Source organism: Tympanuchus pallidicinctus, unplaced genomic scaffold (genome assembly GCF_026119805.1).
Source record: "Tympanuchus pallidicinctus isolate F22 unplaced genomic scaffold, pur_lepc_1.0 scaffold14, whole genome shotgun sequence".
NCBI classification, from domain to species: domain Eukaryota; kingdom Metazoa; phylum Chordata; class Aves; order Galliformes; family Phasianidae; genus Tympanuchus; species Tympanuchus pallidicinctus.
In genome coordinates, this window is record NW_026294659.1 from 10798539 (window position 1) to 10820426 (window position 21888).

The following is a 21888-nucleotide window of genomic DNA, read 5'->3' on the forward strand; positions in this document are numbered from 1 at the left end:
CCCTCTTCTCTAGGCTGAAGAGCCCCAGCTCAGTCTGTCTCCTTATAAGGGAGGTGCTCCAGTCCTTTACTATCTTTGTGGCCGCTCCAACAGCTCCATGTCCTTCTCGTGCTGAGGCCTGCAGAACTGGATGCCGTACCCCAGGTGGGGTCTCACAAGAGCAAAAGGGCAGAACCATTTCCCTAGACTGCAATACATATTACTTTATAAGGAGAATTCTAGAATTCATGTTTGCTGTTTCTAACATTACATTCAAGCAGTGCAGTATCTCGGATTCCAGCTGCAGAGAATGACAAGCACAACAAATACCTGCTTGGAACATGGAGCTCTCTCCAGCAAGCTGTTCAATGACTGTATGCACTAACAATGTTCAGGCTCCAAGTGGGAAGCCTAACACCATGACAAAGCAGCATTTGATACAGTATGCTAGAATACACAAAGAAACTGCTTGGAAGTGTAATGAGTTTGAAAGTGCACAAGAAAGTGGTCCCCAAGGAGTACTGCTCAGGACAAGAGTTCTGTTCACCCACAACTCTCACACAGAAGGTAACAAAGTGGTTTTAAAGACCCTCAGATGACAACACAACTCCAACCAAACTAAAAACCTAATGCATTAACACTGAACTGGTACAGTACAGTACTGCAGTTCACATCTTTGTGAAGGATCTAAGGACTTATTCCTCCAAGGTCAACTTCCAGGCCACCTCTCAGAATGGGAGGCTAACATTATGCTTGTCTGAAACAATCTCTTGGTAGTGGTATATCAATATTTTCAAGCTTTTCTTTCTGTTATTAAAGAATCAGAGCTTTAGCTGTATTTTGAAGAGATGAAATGATACACAGGCCTTTACAGCACCTTTTACATAACCCACATAGTAGTTCAAATACAAAAAAAGGAACTGGAAACTCAATTCAAGCCAGCACAGGTAGGCTGTAGGGTTGAGTGGTGTTGGTGGGAGTCTAAGAAGTAACTTGGGTTACTTCAGTTGCACTAAAAGTTAAACTGAAAAAGGAACGAGGTATCACCATGCTTCTGTTGGTAGCCTTGCACGTGGCAGCGGGTTGGAGATTCATGATCCTTGAGGTCCCTTCCAACCCTGGCCATTCTGTGAACTCTCCTGAATTGCTTTGTGATTCAGAAATTACCTCCCCTGGACTGAGAAACAGTTTAGTCTACTCTCTTTTCTACTGATTTGTACTCAAGGTACTACAAAGTGGGAACATCAGGCCTTGTGGTCAAGATCTTCAGAAATAATCGGTGCTGAAATATCCAATTTCTGATATGTCACCAATCAGTAGAGTCCTCAGCATGTTATGGAAGCGCTACTGAAATAATGTGACTGAGAAGCTGTGTAGAATACTGAAGACAGATATTTGATGATAACTTCATTAGTATTACCACTATCTGCAGACTGTAGCCCATTCCCCGTAACTTGTTTAATGAGAAGTCCAAACTTTAATAGCTTTTTTAACACAATATATTAATACTCTAATCACTGGCTAATTTACGAAGATATGAAACATATGTAAACACAGGTGCTTTTTTGTTCCAACTGCATTTGCACTAGACAGCTTATGTAGTAATCTTATAAGAATAGCACAAAGACACTGGAGTGCTTTAGACTGGTCAAGGTTTTGCCTTCAGCAGACCTCCTGTGATGCTGGAAATGCACACAAGCCCTGTGTACTGGAGACAAAATGCTTGAGGAACCATTTCAGAAACACCACTGACATACAAATGCTTGCTGTTACATCTGTGGAAGCAGGAATATTGTGGTTCAGCCTCATGGATACCTGACTTCACAGTGGCAATTAATAACAAGGGGACAGAACCAGCAAGCAGCAGTGCTGTGACGGAACTTCCCTTAGATAGATTTGGCCTTTGCTCTTATTAATCTAACTGCCAGAGGGGGTTAATCCCTTCATGGATGCTAGGGAGTGCTTGGCAGTCAGAGCAGACACAGCTCTGAGGCAATTCACTAGGCAGAGAGAAACCTGCCCAGCCACAGGGCTTTTGCCAGATACCAGAAAAAGGATGCTGTGAGATTACCAAACGATTGATACCACTTGCTGAAAATGGCATATAAGCATTGAGCTGTGCCACTGCACACGTGCAGTGCGCATCACACTTCAGGCAGCATTTAACTATTTCCAAAAGTGGCTGTGTGGGCAAACGAACTGCAAGGCACAGCAGGACCACGAGGTTCCTGGCAAGGGTAGGGGAACAGCAGGCAACATCCCAGCAAGAGATGTCAGCGAGTCGCCTTGGCCTTATAAGGGCCAGAAAGCAAGCTCAGCACACGCAGCCCCTTTCCCCAACGAGCTTCAAAGAAATCCGGACGTTTACTTACACCAGACGCTCCGTAAAGCTCCTTCGCGCTCCCCTACGAGATCACCCCGCCAACCCTTCGCTGGCAGCCGGCAACCGCACCACCCCCCCCCCGCCCCCCCACGCCTGCGGGGTCGCGATAGCTTCGTCACAGCGCTCTCGCGAGGCGTTACCTCCATCCCCATTTCCCCCTCCCCCCCCCGGTCACGTGACGGCAGACGAGGCACCGCTCCACCTGTCAGTGAGGCGAGAGGAGGGGCGCGTGCGAGGCGGGTCCGCCCCGCCCCTCTTCTCGCGCTCCGCCACGCGCCCGTCCGTTGGCGCAGGCGGGCCAACGGTCGCTCCGCCCTCGTGAGGGAAAAGTCCCTGAGCGGGCGCTGGCGGCGACGCGCCTTCCCCTCGGCTTTCCTGCGGCGGATGGAACTACCCGCCGTAACGCGAGGGCAGCGGCATCCGGGCACGGAGGACCTTCCTTTATCCGCCCTTCGGAGCGGGCGCTACCCACAGCCTAACGGCCCCTCAGGCGGCGGGTGGGCCTCCTCCCTTCTCCCCGCGAGAAGAAACCATTATGATCCGGTGGTGCCAAAAAAACACGCCCCGTGGCCGAGCCACGAGAAGGCGGCTGGGCACGGCTCTGTCCGGCTCGTGCGTGAGGTCCCATTTTTTCAATGCCGTCTACGCCCCCAGCTCGGAGCCCTCGTTACGCAACGCCACCCATGAACGCAGCGCACCCTCCTCCCCCTTTTCCTTCTCCTCCTTCTCCCCCCCCCCAAAGCCCGCACCGCTCCCGAAAACTTCCCCCCGCCTTCTCGCCCTCCGGTTTTTAAAGGGGCTCAGCAAACATGCTGGTACCTGATCATCGAAAAGCTCCTCTGATTGATGGGCTCTTCGCCCTCTCGTGAGCCGCGGCGGGCACAAAGCCCGCCTCCTCCCGCAGACGCTGACCAATGGCGTGAGGCCGCCGAGAGGGGCGGGCACTGAGCGCCAACCAAACCGGAGCGCAGCGGTGGAAGAGCGCTATGACTGACGTAAGTCAACAAAGGTCACGTGCAGCGCCGCGGAGGCGCCGATTGGCTGCGCGGGCCCAGGCGGGAGGGGAGGCGGTGGGGGTTGGGGGGGGGGGGGGGGAGGTGACGGCGGCGGCGTGGGGCTGGCGGTGTGACACAATTACAACAACTTTGGGCAGCCGCCGGGGAAGTTTGTACGGGCGGCGCACACAGCCCCGCTGCGGGAGGGCGGGCCGGGCCCGCGCCGCCCCGGCTCCGAGCGCAGCCCTGGCCGCCGGGGCGAGCGGCGATGTAAACACCGCTCGGCCGCCATCCTCCGCAGTCTCCTCCTCCCCTCCCCCGAGCCGCCAGCGCTGGGGCTCCCTCCCTCCTTCCCCCTCCCTCCTCCTCCTCCGAGCAGCGGGGCTTCCCCCCGCCTCCCTCCCTCTCCCCTCCCTCCCTCCCTCCCCCTCCCTGCCGGCTGTTGTTGTTGTAATAAAAGTTGTGGGGTGTGTGCGTGTCGGGCACCCCGCCCCGCCCGGCGCTGGGGGGTGTCGGGGGTGCGCGGGGGGGGGGTGCGATCGGCAGTTAATTACGCTGCGTTTCCATGAAATCGTGCGGAGTGTCGCTCGCCGCCGCCGCCGCCTCTGCTGCTCCTTTCGGTGATGAGGAAAAGAAAATGGCGGCGGGGAAAGCGAGCGGCCAGAGCGAGGAGGACTTCGCCAGCTTGACAGCCGAGGAGAGAGAAGCCCTATCCGGTCTCGACAGGTACCCGCTCCCCGCTCCGCGCCCGGCCTTCTCCGCGCCCGGCTCGGCCCGCGCTCTCTCCGCGTCCCCCCTCCCTCGCCCGCGGTTCCCCGCTCGGCGCTGCGCGTGTGCCCGGCCCGGAGCCGGGCCTGCCCGCCTGCCCGCGCGGGGGGAACTGCCTCCGGCTAACGCGGCGCCTCGCGCCTTTCCTTCTTCTCTCTCCTCCCTCCCTCCCGCCCGCCCGCTCCCCTCTCTGCAGCCGACTCTTCGGATTTCTGAGGCTTCATGAAGATGGCGCCAGAACGAAGGCCTTGCTGTTAAAGGTAGGAGCGGGGATGGATGGGGAGAGCGGCTTGGGGGTATGGGGGGGGGGGGGGGGGGGGGCGACGACAAGGAGCAGGGGGGGGGAGGGAGGGAGGCCTCGCCGCACGCTCCCCTGAGCCCACACGATGTGGAGCTGTGCGGGGCTCTCCCCTCTTGCCCCTCCTCACAACCGACGCGGGGACCGCGTTTGGGAGGAAGGCGGCGGTCCGGCACCGGGCCGGAGCCGGGGGCCGAGAGCGAGCGGCGGGGCGGGGGGGGGAAAGGGGGGGGCCGGAGGGGGCGCAGGGGAGGGAGGCGGGGGGGGGGGGGGGGAGAGGGAGGAGGAGGAGGCGGCGGGGGGAGGGCGCCCGCGAGGCGTTGCTGACGTTGCCCTCTCCCCGGACCCTCCCTCGCGATTTGGGCCCCGCGCGGCCGCGGAGCGCCGGGGGAGAAGTTGGGAGTTGGAAGGGGCGCGGAAAGCGCCGCCGAAGGGGAGCGCGACTCCCGGCCCCGAACTCGCGGCATGCCCGCCGCTCTCTCGCGGTCCTCCCCCGCATCCCCGCTGCCGGGCGGCTCGTCGGGAGCCCGCCCGGCCTCGCGGAGCGGCGTTCGCGTCCGCGAAAAGTTGTTGGCCCTGTCATTGAGTTAAGTAATGGCTGCTCCTGCCGGCCCAAGATGGCCGGACAGGGAGGAGAAAGAGGAGGGGGGGTGGGGTGGGGGGGAGATAAACACGAAACAAACACCGCGAAGAGACGTGCGCGTCGTGCGGAGCGCGCGGCCCGGCCGAGCGCGGAAAGGAAGGAACTCCGCGCGCGGTGTCCGGGCGCTGCCCGCGGGCGGGCGGGGCCTTATCAACCTGTAGCACGCGCCGCGCCGCGCTCCGCACCGCGCTGACAAAGGCCCGCAAGCTGCCGGGGGCTCCGCGCGGCGCTGCCCGGCGCTCCGCCGCTCCCCGCTCCTGACAGCAGCCGAGCGTTTGACACTTTGTTCGCCCCTTTGTGGTGTCCGGCCTCTGCGCTCCCGTTTACACGTGGAGGATTTCTAGCCGAAGTCGCGGCCCCGCGGCGGCCCGGGCCCTCGCTGGGCTTTGGGTGTTTGTTTGTGGCCTAATTGGAAAGGCTCGGTGTCAGGACGTGGGGGAGGGTGGAAGGAAGGAACGCGAAGCCGAGTGCGACCTTCTTTGTGTTTGCGTTTAAAAACCCACGCTGCTTCGGTTGGGTTTTCAGAGTTATTCATTCAGGTATTTATTTCCTGAATAAATCAGAAAGGTCGAGGAGTGATGTGTCACGGCGGTTATGTTTTGTACGTTAAGTGTGATGGGCCGGGATTCATCCCTGTGTGCTGCCGAGGCTGCCGGAAACGTCGCAGGGAATCACACATGGGATAGAGCCTAAGGATGCCGCTCAGAAAATAAAGGCATGGTATCGTTGAGGTTGCCTGTCTCACAGCATCTCTACCTCCCGTTGGGTTTCACATACTGTAAAACGAAGCAGTGCGGGTCACAGTTCGGCACGTTATTGAAGTTTTTGAGGCCTTTTTGAATACAGCACCTTTTTTTTTTTTTTCCCCCCACCCATTTGAGTTGCGTCTACGCTCTGTGTCAGGTAACTGAAGTTATTGGGCATTTTGATATTTTCAAAGTACATTTTTGGGAACGCTCATCCTCTTGCTGTATCGGCATATGATTCCATGCAGTGAATATTAACACAAATACAAAACCCAACGCCATCACAAATTGAAACTGGCAAATATTTTGATATTGCAGCTCTGTTTTCTGACAGTGCTTTGGACATTGATGAATTGCACGCTAATTTATGGAGCTTGCTCTTTGTGAAACTTGTCACTGAGAGAAGGAGATGGCTACGTAAAAAGGATTAAAATGTTACTGTGCAGTGCAGAAATCTTTCAAAGGCATTTCTTGGCTTGCTCAAGATTCAGATTTGTTTGTGCTTTTTTCCTTTGGGGAATGTGTGTATGTTTCAGTTACTGTTATCAGTAAGTAAAAAGTTGTTATTTATAAAATGTTCATTACTTAGTTCTGTGTGTGTGTGTGTGTGAAGCATTATAAGTTCTGTAATATCTGTGGTGGAAGAGAAGGTTTGGAGTAATTAATCTAGTAGGCCACTGAAATTTCATGTAATGGTCATTTTTATTGTAGGAAGTGTAGACATATATATGTACACTTAATTAATGGCTTTTGCAGTGATAGTAATGAAATTTTTCTTTTTTTGCACGGAGCTAGCAAAGACCTTAACTCCATAATTATGAAATCATAACTGATTTAAGAATCTTGGAGCCAGTGCATTGGAAAGCAATGCAAGATGTATGTGCAGGAATAGCTAGGAAAGCCACTGAGTCATGTTTTGAAAGGAATCCTTCACAGAGGCAGAAACATCAGTGTTTTGTACACTGCAAGAGCAGTGCATTTGCTACTGCACCCTTTGAGCAGAAGGCTGAAGCAGCACCTTTTTGGCAGTGCTCCCTGGTTGCCTGTGGTTATAGGGTGGCAGGAGTAGTGTGCCAGTCCTGGGAGGCTCTCTCTCAGCTTGCGAGTGTGGAGGGAATTGCTCCCTTCTTTTCCTGAGCTTGTGTTTAGCGAGAGGGCTCCGGTGAGGGCTTGAGTTTGGTGTCTCAGCACTGTGAGGTGCTGCTCCAGTTCTTAGGGGGTTTCCCTCGGCAGGATGCTGTGTGCTGGCTCAGGCCCTTCCAGGCCGGCCAGGAGATCTCATGGAGCCTTAGCAGTGGGAGCTGTGGTCTAACAAAGCCACACCCTGGCAGAGCGAGTGGTAAGAAATCCAGAATCTTTTTAAAGGATGAAGGAAGCCTCATGTCCGGAGCTTTAATGTGGCTGTGGGTTTTATTCCTTCTCCAGGTCTGGACTGGAGTCCGCCTTTTCAGTAGTTTTGCTGTATAGGATATATGACTGTAGCACCCTGAACTAAACTGGGTCCTGCTGCTGGGTGTAACAGATCAAAAGAGCAGATATGACATCAGATCTATACAATATTTATGGAGTATTGAAGATACCGTCTAAAGGTCAGGAATACGGTTTTGTTGCTCCATGTATTTGATGTGTGATAAGCCAGAAAAAAAATCAAACTTCTATGTAATTGTGTACGTGCTGTTAGTATTATGACAAAGGGATAGAATTTGCTGTTGTCGAAACATTTTGTGTTTATTTTGCAGAAAAAGGGCTTGAAAGATAATAGTTTGCAGCTAGTGTGATTCTAGGGAAGAGGTGAATTAAGTGATGTCTCCTTTTGAGCCTGCTGAAACTCTGCAAATCCTATGCAGCTTGTCTCATTTAGGTGAAAGTGCACACAGCTGTGCACTGGAGTTGACAACAACGTTAATGTGAAGGAGCCAAAAACACAAATTGGAAAAAAACAAAAAAAACCAAAAAACCCAAAAAAACAACCCAAACTCGCTGGTATTGTGATGTCTCTTTCTGTCAGAAGGATGTTAGTTCTCACAAGAGGTGAGGTTTAATTACACAGGGGGGGGGGAATGTATGTTGAATTGGGAATGAACTGCAAACGATTTGCTTTTTCTCTTTATTTTTTTAGTCTTTTTTTTTTAATCCCGGTGTTTTGCCAAAGTGGACTTTTTTCAGTGGCAAACCTTTGTTTCATAAGCTATGATTTTTTGACTTCCATGCAGATTTCATTTGATGTAACTGGTTTTTAGGTATTTGCAAATTCTTATTCATTGATTTGAATCAGTTTGTCATACCCTATAGACAAAATTTGAAGCATGTTCAATTAACAGTATTGATTATGAAATCAGTTCCAAGAGAAATGAAGTAGATTGATACAGTATAGCAGTTCTGCGTCTCTGTTACCTTCTGTGGTTTAGCAGGCCTTCCACCTGATGTAAAAAATGCAATTTCCTTTGTGCAAAGGTCACATGTGTCGACAAAATTAGCTGTGACTATCAGTGCTTTTATTTAGCGTACCAAACAAGTGCACAGTGACACCATTCTTTCACTTTTCTTGTAATTGTAGGTGTTACTTGCTTAAAAACACTTCTGGACAGTGTGAATGATCATATAATGACTTTGTCCCTTCAGTGTTGACATAGATGCTAATTTTCTACTAATCTCTAATTAAATATCCTCAGTTTTAATTGTACCAGGCTGCTTGAAAAATAATTGATCAGGAAAACATTTCAGCAGACCAGCCTAGGTATAGTAAAGTTTGTTGTTTTTTTTTTAAACAATTTTGGAAACATTTTGGCTCTATTTATTTTCATCAAAACAAAGGAGAATTGCTTTTAAAATAATTACAGCGTTTGCTTAATGTTATGGCAGTGTTGGGAATTGAGAAACTGGGAATTGGTACCATGAGACATCTGCAAACCATTCCGGGAAGTGGGAAGCCTCTCCAGTTTCTGTAAATTTATGTCTCAGCTGTTCCTTTATGTTTTTTTTTAATACGGTTTACATTTCTTATTATTTGCCAATTATCTGGCATACTGTCTGTTAAAGCAGAACAAGTTTGAGTCGGTTAACTTAGTGCAAATTGTGTTATGGACTCAGCTGGTTTTCTAGCCCTTTTTGAGGATGTTTGGAGGCTGGGAGATTTGAAGTGAGAATTGGAGCAGCTATTGGGTAGCTGGGAATGAACCACTGACTTCAAGATCGGTATTTTTCTGCATGCTGCTGGAGCTCAGTGTTCGTATGAAGGGTTTTTTAGGATCTGATTGAGTAATGGGTGGCATTCTACAGTTCACGGTTGCACTGTGTTTGTATTTTGAAATTGCTTATCTTAAAACAGCCCACATGATATGTATCTGTCTTGGTTCTTAAGACTTAATTATATGCTTGCATCATTTGTACTGCATCTGGCATTAAAAATAACTTTTTTATTTCTCCAAACGGACATTAGACAGCTCAAGTGTGAGCTATTTGGAATGTTTCCATACTTCCAAAGCTGATGTTTGAGGCATATTTCTTTAAAATGGTGTGGGTTTTTTTTTTTTTTTTTTTTTAATTATTTTTATTGCTGCAAACTTAAGACCTTGAGTATTTTGGCTATTTCATAATTTTAAAGTGCAATGTTGTTACTTCTTCCTGCGGACAGGGAAGTGAGTGAAGTTACAGTTGTACTTTTAATATATTAAAGAGAAGGTAAGGAAGGATTAATCTCCTCAAACAACGCGGTTTTCTTTCAAGTGTGGTTAGATTGCGGGAAAACTAGCATGCCCATTTCAGTATGATGTCCTCCATCAAGAGGCTTTTGTGAGGGAACACACTATAAGATTTTTCTTTGTTACAGTAGCTTTTTTTAATAGAATAAACGTTGTTACAAATGGCAGCCTCTAAGTTCTAATCTGCTGGTCTCTGAAGGCTTAAGTGACCTTCTACTGATACATATCCATAGACTTAAGACTGTTTGTGCCCTACTGACTTAATTATTAAATAGACAAAGCAAGCAGCAGGAACTAAGAGGGGGGAATTGTTATTGTGTTTCAGCAGCTGAGGAAAAGGGGTTGTGATAGATTACTTGTTTATAGGCTGTGAGGAAAATTAATGGTGGGGATGGGGCTACTTTTTTCCACACTCAATTCCATTCTGATACTTTAACCACTCAGATCCTTCCATTGATCTTTTTGTGGTTCATGGTAATAGTAGGCTCTGTTTTTCAAAGCTCTGTATGGGTAATATTGGACACTGTATGCAGAAATGAAATGTCCAAAGTGTGTGTTCTGTCTGTGTGTAGTATTCAAGGTTTCCTGCTTGTGAAACACAGGGGCTCTCTGCCTCTTGCCAGCTTTTATGGTTGTCTATTCGCTGTCATAGATGGAGTGGACATGTTAATTACAGTGGTATCATAACGTCATTGTAGGTACACGTTGAAAGTATGATGTAAGAACTGTACCATACGTTTGTTTTACATACAGTTTTAGAAGAGAATTATGTTCAATACTTGGGCAGTTCTGCTTGTAGAACCTTTTGTTTTTATCGTGTTTGTGTAGTGATGGAAAGCTAAGGGAAGTAAATGGAAAATATTTATGGCTATGAAGTTATTTTATAGTGATTAGCATTTGTTGCAGGACTCTGCTACCAGGGTTATATGCAATGGCCTACTTTTATTCTTTTTTTTTTTTTTTTTTTCCTTTTTCTTTTCCTTTATTCCATTGAGAATTAGACAGGCTTCCATTCTGCGGAGAAATTAAGCTTTGGTTTCCAGCTTTACATGTTCAAGAGCTAGGCTTCAAATTGTTCATGATTGGTGAGCAAATACTGTTCTTGGTCCTCAGCTGTTGGTATTTCCTGGGCTGCAGCAGGGATTTGTCAGTGTTTCCAGCAGGTAGAAGGGAAACAAATACATAGTTTATGAAAATTGAAATGGTTGTGTAAAACCCTTAAAGGAATTAGATGAGTTTCTGCGGAAATGAACTGAGCGGATGAGTTGTGAATACTCTGTTGAGCAGGGGGACAGATTTTAGTGTTTGTTCATATGATTCCAGAAGCTGACCTGTTGTTATGCTCCCTCTCAATGCCCGTAGGTAGGTTTACGTGTACATCAGTCAGTCCCTTAGTTTCAAATATAACTTGTGTTTGCCCTATAGCTTTGATATTAGTTACTTTCTGTTGGGATCTCCCTTGTTGGTGAGGTCCTGCAGCTATGATGTTTGGAATGCAACGTTTGCATAATGTATCTCCACCACTCAAAGTGATGGAAGTGATGCTTATTAAACTTCCAGTGGCCTACAATTGCTAACAGCTTTCCCCTGTTCAGTGGCAGAATACTTCTCTGTAGTTAAGAACAAAGGCAGTGCTCAAGTCAGTGGTTCTGTATGGAGCCATACAGAGGCTGTCAAGTTTTGTGCAGTTCCTTCTGAGGAAGGAGAAGAACTGCATTTGAGAAAGTCTAATCTGAGTTTGTCAGACCAGGGAAGTCTTGTGATGTATTTAACTTCTCTCTTACTTTATTATACGTCTTCCTGGTTCTCAGATAAGCATAATAAAGCAATTGCATTAGCAGCTGTAATTTCTCTTGAGGAATGTGTTTTTTGGACTGGTCTGCTCAAAGCCTGCTTTCAAGGCTAGTTCTGCTGATACCACTGAAAGTACTGTGTGACATATGGCAGAGTTTGCATGAGGGTAGAGTTTACTGAATGGTACACCTTCAAAATCAGCTGGTATGTGTAAGGTGTTTGCAGCGAGTGAGTCAGGTATTAATCTTGATACTAGATAATATTTTTAATAGAATAGTGTTCCCTGTGTAGATAAGAGCACCATGTTAATGAACAAATGTCCCTTAGGTGTGTTTGGCAGTTGAAGAACATTCTTTCTCAGATACTTTCACTTCAGAGTGTGAAAGGATGCATGGATTACCATCAGAGCGGTTCTGACAAAGTAGCTTCCTTTATGGTTGTTGCATTTGCTATATAGCATTCATGGAAGAAGCTTCTTTAATTAAGATATATAATTAGGGGTATTTTTAATGGGGGTGACTAAAAGTGTGTCTTGAATTACAGCTAGAACACTATACAGCTATAGCTGAATTTCCTTTGTGGTATATTCTTAAATTAATTGTTGTCAGTTAAAATGCTTTAAGTAATTTCCTTTTCTCATGATGGTATTTTGTGGAAAGTTATTCATAGATTGGTTATTAAGTTCTAAAGCAGACTGAATCGTGAATATGCATTTCATTAAATTTTTGGTTGCATTTTGAGAATTCTAAAGTCCTGAACAGTTTTGGGATATCATTTTTAGCATTAGTCAAATGTTCCAGTGTAATGGCTTCTAAAATGGAGCCCATCAATCTTTTTGCTTTTGTGGTATCATGTTCCTTACACTGAAGTTGAGGTTGCCATTTTAACTTCTTATGTGAGCACTATTTTCATTATTTTGTGATTTGAAAACTTGTTTGTAAGTAAGTAAAACTTGTGTTTAGTGGGAAATAGGGAATTTAAGACTTTAGGTTGTGGGTGTTTTTTAATTTTTCCCTTTGGATAACAGAATCTTAATTCTTAATTAATCTGTGTGTTTCTGTTCCTGTGCTGCTTCTCATATGCGCTAGTGAAACCATTTTGGGGCCTGTGCAATAAACCAAGCTGGCAAATTGATTCAGATTAAAAAAAATGTAAACAGTACAGGTTATTTTGCAGACTCAAAAATGGATGCATGGTTGTTTTAACTGTGAAAGATCTGAGAATCTAGTGTGGGTTCTGCTTACCTGACACTTTCTGGAAAAGTTATTTGCAGAATTGTTGCTGAAGCAGAAAGGGTTGGTCCCTTGGTTTTCTTATGGGAAGCACAAGTTGCTGGGATTATGTATATGCCTTCTGAGGAGGGAAGATGGAATGAGTGTGGTGACCTGGCTTCGTTACCCTCTGTGAAGAAAGACCTAGCATTTTGAGAAGGTAGTTGCCAATATGAAACCTAGGACGGTTTCACATCTGAGTTGATCTGAGCAGCAAAGAATGCAGTGTGTGTGTGATCAGAACTGTGGAAGAAAGCTGAAAAAGTTTTGTGAAGGTTTTTTTTTTTAAATGTCTTTATCGACGTGGCTCTGAATAGGGGAAAGATGCTGAAGGATCCAGGCTGTATACTTCATAAACTGTATTTGAAGCTATGCCTTCTGAAAGCGAGGTCTTCATTTGCTTCTGAGTAAGAAGAGAAATGAAACGTCCTTCTGGGAAAGTCTTTTTGGAAAGAATATAGTGTTACAATAAAAGGAAGAGATTTTCAGTTAAAGGATATTGTGGTTTAACCCTACAGGTGGCTCAGCACCACGGAGTTGTTTGCTCACTCTCCCCCTATGCAGTGGGATGGGGGAGAGAACTGGGGGAAAATAAAAACAGGGTAGAACTTGTGGGATGAGATAAAACTAAGAGAAAAGGAAAAGAATAATAGTTATGGCTGTGTGTGTATAAATGTGTATCGCATATACAAGTGGTGCACAGGCAATTGCTCATCACCTGCTCACCAATGTCCAGCTAGTCCTCAAACAGTAGAAAAGAGAGAGCTGAACTGCCACTCTGCTCAAAACTCCTTCCCCATTATGTCCTGTGGTATGGAATATCCCTTTGGCCAGTTCAAGTCAGCTGTCCTGATTCTGTTCCCTCTCAGCTCCTTGGGCCCTTTGCTGCGAACAGCCTTGGTTCTGTACAGTTGTGCTCAGCAGCAACTATAAACATCAGTGTGTTACCAACAGTGTTTTTCTCCTAGAACCAAAACACAGCATCTTAGCAGGCACTCTGAAGAACACAATTGCATTCCAGCTGAAACTAAGACAAAAGAACCGAAAGAGAGGTTGACAAGGATAGTTGTTAAATATGAGGAAGCCAAGCAATAGGTGATAAAGTGATGCAGACAAAATGTGGGTGGCTGGGAAGCAGTGAAAATCAGAGTATTTTTTTCTAGCAATTACCTGAAAGCTGATCCTGGCTACCATCTAACTGTTACTGCTGACTTCGAGTAGCATTTGTGCTGTTGATGGTGATGTTGCCTGCTTCAAATGACTTCAAAAGCAAGGTAAACAGGAGCAGAATAGACAGAAGGAAGTTGAAGAAGGATTAGCAAGGGTGTGAGAAAGCCTAAGAAGAGTTACATACTTTAGGTTCGCTTGTGTTCTCCTGTTTTTGAAATAAGATTAAGGCCTGGTAGAGGAAGCAGCTCCTTTAGCAGCAGCACTGACTGCAGTGTCCAAACCTTTGTTTTCTGCTGCTGCCTCCCTTCCTCCCTCTGCCCTTGCCACCTAATGGAGTGCAGGAGCTGGGAAACCAATAGATTTTGCTTTTTTTTCCTCAAGGTGAAAATGAAGGCTAAGAGGACTGACGTGTCTGTCTGTCCTCGTGTCATGTTTTCCTGCCTATAGATTTGAAGGGTGGAGAAAGCTGAGCAAGTGAGGATGGTATAGGTGGTTAATTTAAAAGGGAAATAAATAGTCTTAAATGTGGAATTGAAAGTCTGAGTAAGGGAGAGGAGATGTAACGTATAATTCAATGCTGCAAAGTGTAGAAAATGTACCGGATGAAGTGAAGGGTAAGAAAAACGTAAGACATCCTTTGCATAGCATTATAAAGCGTGCCATAAGCAGTCACTGGTATGAAAGAAAAAGAGAGATGTTACTGGAAAGAATAAAGTATGGAAACTGAATACATTGGTTGGTAAACCATAAAAGAGCTTGCAGATATGGTGCCTAAAGATATGGAACACAGTGTTTCTTAAAACTTAATGCATTCTTGGTTTTCCTTGGGATGCACAAACCTGTGTTATGTGTTTTTTTGTTGTTGTTGTTTTTTTCTTTTTTTCTTCTTAAATTCTTCTAACTTCTCTAAGGTTTTAATGGTTGGAAGGCCAGAACCTTTGAATTTTTGATCTCATTAATGCTTATACATTGTGAAACACATTGAAGGATTATCTGATTTCAAATGTTACCTCTTAAAAAAGATGAGCAAATTGGGCTTACAGTGCTTTTGTGGTCTTAATAATTAAAAAAGCAGGAAAATTATGAAATCTAAGAGAAATTAGTTATTATTTCTCCCTTCCTTGATTCAAAGGATGAATGTAGCTTTAAAGAAAAATTCTGAAAATCTCATTAGAAGTTGTTTTTCAGCTAGTTTTGAATCAGAACAACACGTACTCTTCTATTCCTTGCTTAAGAGGTGATGAAATAAGTAAATAGTTTGTATAAGGCAAAAACAGATATGAAAGAGATGTATGTCTGAGCCAGCTATGAAAGTGACCTCTGTGAAAATCCTCAAATGCACTCTTAAGATCAGAGCGCACAGAATTTAAATAGCGAGTTCCCTTTTGGGATTGTAATGGAGGCTTTCTTAACTGTAGTTACTGTGTGGAGGGAATGAGTAGTTTAAGTGGTTTCAGTGCCTCTCTTGGTTACGTGTAGAGAGAATTTAGAGGGGCTTATGTTTACAGCAGAAATCAGTTTTGGTGCCTGTGTAAAATGAGATGACAGAAGACCATTACAGTCTGTGTTAACTAATGAGCAGAATAAGGTCTCATTTTCAACCTTTAAATGGGCTCTCCTAACTTGAAAGTTCATGTGCTAGAGAATTTTAGTTCTGATGGTTTTCTTGGATTAATTATACACCGTCCATCTTTGCTGTTACTTATTTTTTCTACCCATAGTGTCAATATGGGGCATTTTTTAAAAGAAGTTGCTTTGATATAAATAATTTGCTAGTAGTCTTAATGGTTGAACAGGACCTGGAAAGGATCACATTGTGTTAGAGGCAATGGAAGCACTGCAAAAGTTGCGTTGTGATGTAGAAAGCTGTTGCAGAGATGTGGTTGGGGTAGCTGGAGGAACTGTGGAAGGTTGTATACAGATTCCTGAGATAATAGCATGCGATGGGGATAGGGCTGTTACACTGGGCTTTGGTGCCCAATGTGTTGAGGTTGCCTTCAGTTAATCTGAGAACATAGGTGGACCCAAAACTGTGTGGAAAAAGTTAGAGCTGGAATATTGCAATCTATTTAATCCCTGCCAGTAAAAATGCTGTCATCTCAAGTTTATCATTAGTTGATTCTCTTCCTCTGTGGCAGCTTGTTTGTTGCTTTTGAATGGTAGGATGTTTTCAAGTAATGCCAGTTGTGAACTTAGATCTTGCTTATGTTATGGCCAAAAATTTGGGCAAATTGATGACTCCTTTATATTTGGTGAGAAGAGAATCTTTTGTACTGCTCTCTTTTAATTGCTTTTTATTCCAAGTCCTTGGTAGTTTGAAGCAATGACGTAGCTCATGCCCTTCTCTTTAGATTAGCATTTGCTACTTAGATGGAAGGGGTGATTTTTCAGAATGATATCTAGGTGAAAATGATGTTGTTCCTGAGAAAATGAGAATGGGTCAGCATAGCTGTTGTGTGCAGGAAGCTCTCAGAATTCAGGGAATGTGTGGCACCTGTGGAACTGAGGTGCACATTGGGACAACTTTGCTTCTTGAGAAGGCCCAGCAATGCACTCCCAAAGCTCTCTTGGATTTTGCCTGACCACTCTGCTTTGATTTCTATTTATAGAAATAAAAGGTTTTTTAGATTGCCCATGCAAGCAGCAGAGATCTTTTAGAGGAAGCTTTTGGATATTTGGAGATTTTAATTTCTTGGCTTTTTAATATTAGTTAAGGAGATTAGAATGCAGCTTCCTTAATAGTGAAGCTCTGGCTCCAGTCCATTAACTCTTTTCTTCAGCACCAGTAGGTAGGAATTCTCTAACACCAGGAAATTGTGCCTCACGAGGAGCTGATAAGCAGATCTGTAGACTTACTGACTGAAACAGGGAGCCAGGTCTCACCACAGGTCATTTCACAGCTTTTTCCCTGGAGCCTTTTTCACTTCCAGAATCAAAACTCAAAAATGGAACAAACTGATTCAAAGCAATTCATTAATGACTGGCTTGAGGTCTGTCGGGCTTCAGACAACTGTAAAGGAGAAAAAAAGCACTTCTGCTCTCATGACTTCACTAATTTTTCTATAGCAGTGTAGAACCTTTGTGGATTTTTATCGTGTCATTGCTGAAAGTGATTAACTCTTACATTCTCACAAGCAGATTACTTGCTCTGCTCAGCTCCTTGTTTGCCAGTTTATTAAATTGGAAAAAAAAAAAAAAACCAACAAAAAAACAACGTTGACTGAAGAGTAATATCTATTTGTACCTGTGTACATTGGTACACAAGTTTTGGAGTGGATGTATTATCAAATACCTATTACCCCCCTGCGCTTATGTTCACAATTGAATCTAAGTTGGACAGTAGTCTGCTGTTACAGCTGTGCTGGCATTTTCTCTAACTTGGCATTCCCTACATGCAAGTTACTGTTAGCATCATTGCACTGTTACGTGCAGTGTCAGATTCAAAAGTATAAGAGCTCTCTGTTGCTGTCCTGGTTGGAAGGTCTTTGATTATTATTATTATTATTTTTTTTATTCTTACCCTAATGTATGGGCAAACAGCTTGGAAGGGCAGAGCTGATTTTCTAAAAGCAGAGATGATGTCTGTAGCTGCGGCTCTCTGTGCTGTTGTGATACTACTTGTATTATTTTCAACTTTCAGTATCTTGTATGTTTTCAAAAGAATAAAGAATTGCAGTCAACCTTAAATGTTGTTACAAGTAATGTAAGTTAGAGCCCAGGCCAATGGGGTCTTGCTACTTATTATCTCAAGAGACCAGAAAAGCTGTGTAATGTATTGTGAAACAACTGCACAGGATTTGACTGTGGTTCGGGCAGCCTGGTTGTGTGGAGAATCCCAATGGTTGGCGACCACTGGGACATAACAGGGAGGTTGAAACCTGATGATCACTGTGGTCCTTTTCAACCCAGGCCACTCTCTGATTCTCTAGATGAAAACTGTTGTAAAGTGGTAGCTTGTAACATTTATTAGAGCCTTCATAAAAGGTGCATCACAAGTTATGAGATTTCCACTTAGCGTATGTGAAGCTTCCGCACCAGGATCATGACATGATAATGTAAGAGAAATGTGTTGTTAGTGTATGTTGTGTTGCACAGTTCTCGTGAAGATTTTTTGTTGTTGTTGTGCAGATTCTTTGCTTTGAAACTGCTGTGTCAATCTACATTTTGATTACAAGCTCGTACATTTGTCCTGTTTTTAACTTGGTTTAGACAAAATACTGGAAAACAGACGTTGGCGATTAAATCCACAGTGTGAGAGGAATGACTAGTGTTGCTTAGATTTGCAGGTAGGAGAACGTTATTAAAAACAGATATGTTTTGAAGATGATGCAACATTTATGTAACTTGGTAATGTAAGCTAAATTGGTAGTTCGTTTAAATAGAACAGATTCCCATTTTGTTTAGAAGATGCTGAACAAGAGGGGCAGATACTGTGGTGTTACCTCTTCTTCCACAGTCAGATAAGGAATTAATGTTACTTCTGAATACTTTTCTCTTTGTTTGAAGATGAGTTACATCCTTCATTAAAATATACATTAAAAGTGAAGTGTGGGACTTTTTTTTTTCCTTCACATATATAAAAATTTTGGCATTTGATTACCCCTTTGATTGGATCTCTTTCTTGGCAGGTAGAGCTTAAAGAAAGATTCCCTGAACTTTGGAGAAGGGATACCTGTTGGAAAGTGCTATTCTGTACCACTTGCTAGGGGAATTGAGCTGAGATGAGTGAAGGTTCCATTGCCAGTTGACCTTTACTACAGAAAAGTCCCCATGAAGTTGCCTGAGTGAAGCTGTAGGTGTGTTAAGTCATCTTTTCTTTGGCTGGGTAATAGCAGTCAGAGCTTAAGACTCCACTGCTTGCATAATGTTGACCTCCTGACCTCTAAAACAAGTTAACCATTTCATTTTTTCCCTACGCCCCTCTCTGCCCTCCAGCATTTCTAGCTTTATCTCAAGTTGTTTGTGTGCCAAGCCGTCTGTCACTGTCAGTGTCAAGATGTGTGAGGTGTGGGTCACATGCTTGCGTGTAGTGATAAAATGGGTGTGGGTGAAAGGGAGGCCCGTACTCATCAATGTTAGAAAAATTATTTTGGAATAATTAGTAATATTGAAAATGTTGAAGATCTCCACCTTCCCTTAAGGAAGCTTGCTCTCCACTCTACAGAATGTACAGTAACAAAAAGTATGTAACTGGCATGGGAAGAGGAAAGAAAGGGCAGAGCTTGCTGTGGGTGGGTACCTCTAACACAGGAAATTGAGCCCCAGTGGTATTTCTGGAGGTGTCTTAGCACGTCCCAGTTGTGCAGTGGGGTTGGAGGTAGTGTATAGCGTGGGCCATGCATAATTAAATCATAAGCTGCTTAAAATTATTGTTTACAATGGAAGGAGATCTCCCAAGGCTTTGGGAAGTAGCCCACTTTTGAACTTAAATGTCCCCATTAATTGTGCGCTCTTACCTATAGTCTGAAATACAAAAGGTTTTGCTTCATTCAGTCTGTGTAATGGAGGAAAGAAAGGAGGATCACAGGACAGAAGAAGGCACTGTGCTGTCTGCACACCTGTATGTCAGGTAGGAACAGACTAGTTAGTTACATCTGGCACACAAAGACATGGACTCTGAGTGCCAGCGGTTGTAAATGAGTTGTGGAGATGAAAGAAGCCTAACTTTTTGGGGAGGAATTTTGAGTGCAAAACCCTTAAGTGTTTTGAAGTTATAGCACAGTTCTTGGGGGGAGAGGGGGTACTTGAGAATTGCTTAGTATCCTTTAGCTAGTGATGGCTTTGCCTTATGCAATCTCTCTAGATAGAAACAGAAAAATAGAAATAAAAAGGATTATTTCTTCTGTCCTTCCCCTGGACATGCAAATTCAGTGTTGTCAGCAAAAATTGTTAGTTTATGCAGTTAACTTTGCTGTCTTTTGTCCTACATGGCTGGTCTAGCAAGACTTTTAAAACCGGGAAATGAAATTGTTGTACTTATGGACATAACTTCAGCTCTGACTTCAAAGTGTGATGTTGTTGCATTTCGTATGTTATGTATGCTGCGTGTTCTTTTTGCCATCCTCTGCAACTGGAGAGTAGCTGCATGTAGCATTGTTATGGTTCAAGTTTAAGGCTGCTTTCTGGGAAGTTTGCCTGCTCTGCTTTTTGTAAAGTTGGGTATTTTTTGTTTTTCGTTTTCCCCTACCTGCCGATCTGCTTCCTTACAACCTACTTTGAGATTTGCTTGCCATCCCAGTGTGCAGGGACACCACTGTTGCTTGGTATCCCTGCCCATTGCTCCTGCTTAATATGGCACTGCTAAATAAATCATAGCGATTTTCTTAAGGCACATGAGTGTTCTTCCATTTGATCATGTCAGCAGTCAGGCTCACAACATCTCTCAAGGGAAAGTCTTGTTACATCACTGCTACCATAACTCATACTTTTTTTGCTTAATACCTTGACTGTAGAGGACAGCCAGCCCTTCCACAGCTGGAGTGCTGGTAGCTGCTGCCCAGTGACTGTTGTCAGACAGAACTGTGGTTACATGCATTTCCTGTTCTCAGGATATTACTTGGTTGTTTGAAACCTTCTGAAAGACCTCATGCAAGCAGGATTCTACTTAACTATAATCAGAAAACTGTTAAATTTTGACAAAGACTTTTGTGGTTTTGAACTTAGCTTGCTGCTCTTAAAACTTGCTTCAGTGACCTAGAGATGCGATTCCTGTTTAGAAGCTATATTATGTTTTCTGATATCACTGTCATCATTTGTATAAAATTCATCACTGCTTGTAGATTTCACTGTGGATGGATAGTGATACAAGTGTAGCTTTAGACAGTGTTGGCTTTTTGACACTGAAAGCAAATAGTAACATTAGGATATAAGTGTTGAAAATAGCACTTCTCAAATTGTAAAATAGTGTGCCAGTGGTCTGCCAGAGACAGAGCTGAGATTCAGACTTAATGAAGATGGGTAATAAATTAATTATTCAATTCATTACTAAGTCCTGAACAAAAATCACAATAGAATCCAACTATAATGCTGCATTTTGCTGATCTGTTTCTTCATCTGTCAATTGCTTCTGATCTTGTTGAAACCACTTTCATTTTAGAGAGAAAATCCTCAATCAGAGTTTTCTTGAGAACTAGGAGTGCTTCAGAGTTCTAGGTGACAGTGGCTGTTCCAGTGTGTTTTGGGAAGAAGAGCAAGTTGGAGCTAGAAGCCTACCTGTTTGGTGAATGATGCAGCAGAAAGCAGACTCCTTTCTCCTGCCCATTTGAATGCTGATGGGGATGTCTTTTGGGAGAAAAATGCTGTGAACAGTTACTTGGAGCACTTTCAGAAAACTTGAGAAGGCAGTTGAACGTAACAAAACCTTTAAAAATACCCTTTGCTGATGTAACTGCTCTGATTTCTGAATGCTGAATGCCTGCTTTACTTGTCGCACGTTATTTCTAGCTCTCGAGATCAGAAAGCTGTTTGCTTATTTGGTACCGTGCTTTGGGTGGCAGCACATGCTGGGCATGAGACATCTGAAGGTATTTGTAAAGGGATATCCAGTCTCTTTTTTTTATTATTATTATTTTTTTTCTCTCTATTTAAGTGGTTTTTTTTGACTTATTAGAAAGTTAGGAATAGCTGTTCAATTTTTGCTTCAAGAACTTTTTATTTTCTACATAAAGTTTTGGAAGCGTATCACAGAATGTGTGATGCTGCCAACTTTCTGTAAATGTTCTTCCTTTTTACGCCATCACTTTTCTTTTTTGGGAGTTGCCAAATGAAAACTTGTCTTCAAGTCTAGGAGAAATTTATTATACAAATGGGTTTTGAAGGGTGGTTACCTTTGTGTACAGAAATGCAGTTTGTATGAGGATGGGAAGCTTCAGTTATATTTAGCTGAAATTAAAGTACCTGCAGTGTTAGTACCCATCTTGCTAGAGTAATGCCAAAATGAAAAAACAAACTAGGTGAGCTTAGTTCTTAATAAACTAGATATATCTGCTAAAAATTGCATTCCTTCGTTAACTGAAAATATTGAATCCCACATGTATTTATATCTGAGGCTGGCCAGATTTCAAATATTGTCTGTAGTTTTGGGTCTGTAGTTGCACTCTGCGCTTTCAGAAAATGTGGTTGCCTCCTTTCTGGATTATTT

The 21888-nt window shown here is 44.2% G+C and overlaps 1 protein-coding gene and 1 long non-coding RNA gene across 17 annotated transcripts in view; one reads left to right on the plus strand and one right to left on the minus strand.

Moving 5' to 3' along the window:
• The window catches only part of LOC128076506 (uncharacterized), a 29639-nt gene extending 27216 nt beyond the window's left edge, over positions 1 to 2423 (minus strand). The window contains exon 1 of the long non-coding RNA XR_008204400.1: positions 2352 to 2423. This is a non-coding gene — a long non-coding RNA (uncharacterized LOC128076506). The remainder of the gene's footprint in view (positions 1 to 2351) is intronic.
• A 1430-nt stretch (positions 2424 to 3853) lies between these two features.
• Positions 3854 to 21888, plus strand: part of KDM6A (lysine demethylase 6A) — a 148608-nt gene continuing 130573 nt past the window's right edge. For 5 of the 16 annotated variants that reach the window (XM_052674220.1, XM_052674231.1, XM_052674217.1 and 2 more), the window contains exons 1-2: positions 3856 to 4083; positions 4322 to 4385. In XM_052674220.1, the coding sequence (XP_052530180.1) occupies positions 3923 to 4083; positions 4322 to 4385 (225 nt within the window). In that variant the 5' untranslated portion in view covers positions 3856 to 3922. Of the gene's footprint in view, positions 4084 to 4321; positions 4386 to 21888 lie in introns of all 16 variants that reach the window. The other 11 variants (XM_052674216.1, XM_052674222.1, XM_052674221.1 and 8 more) reach the window with 4 other exon arrangements.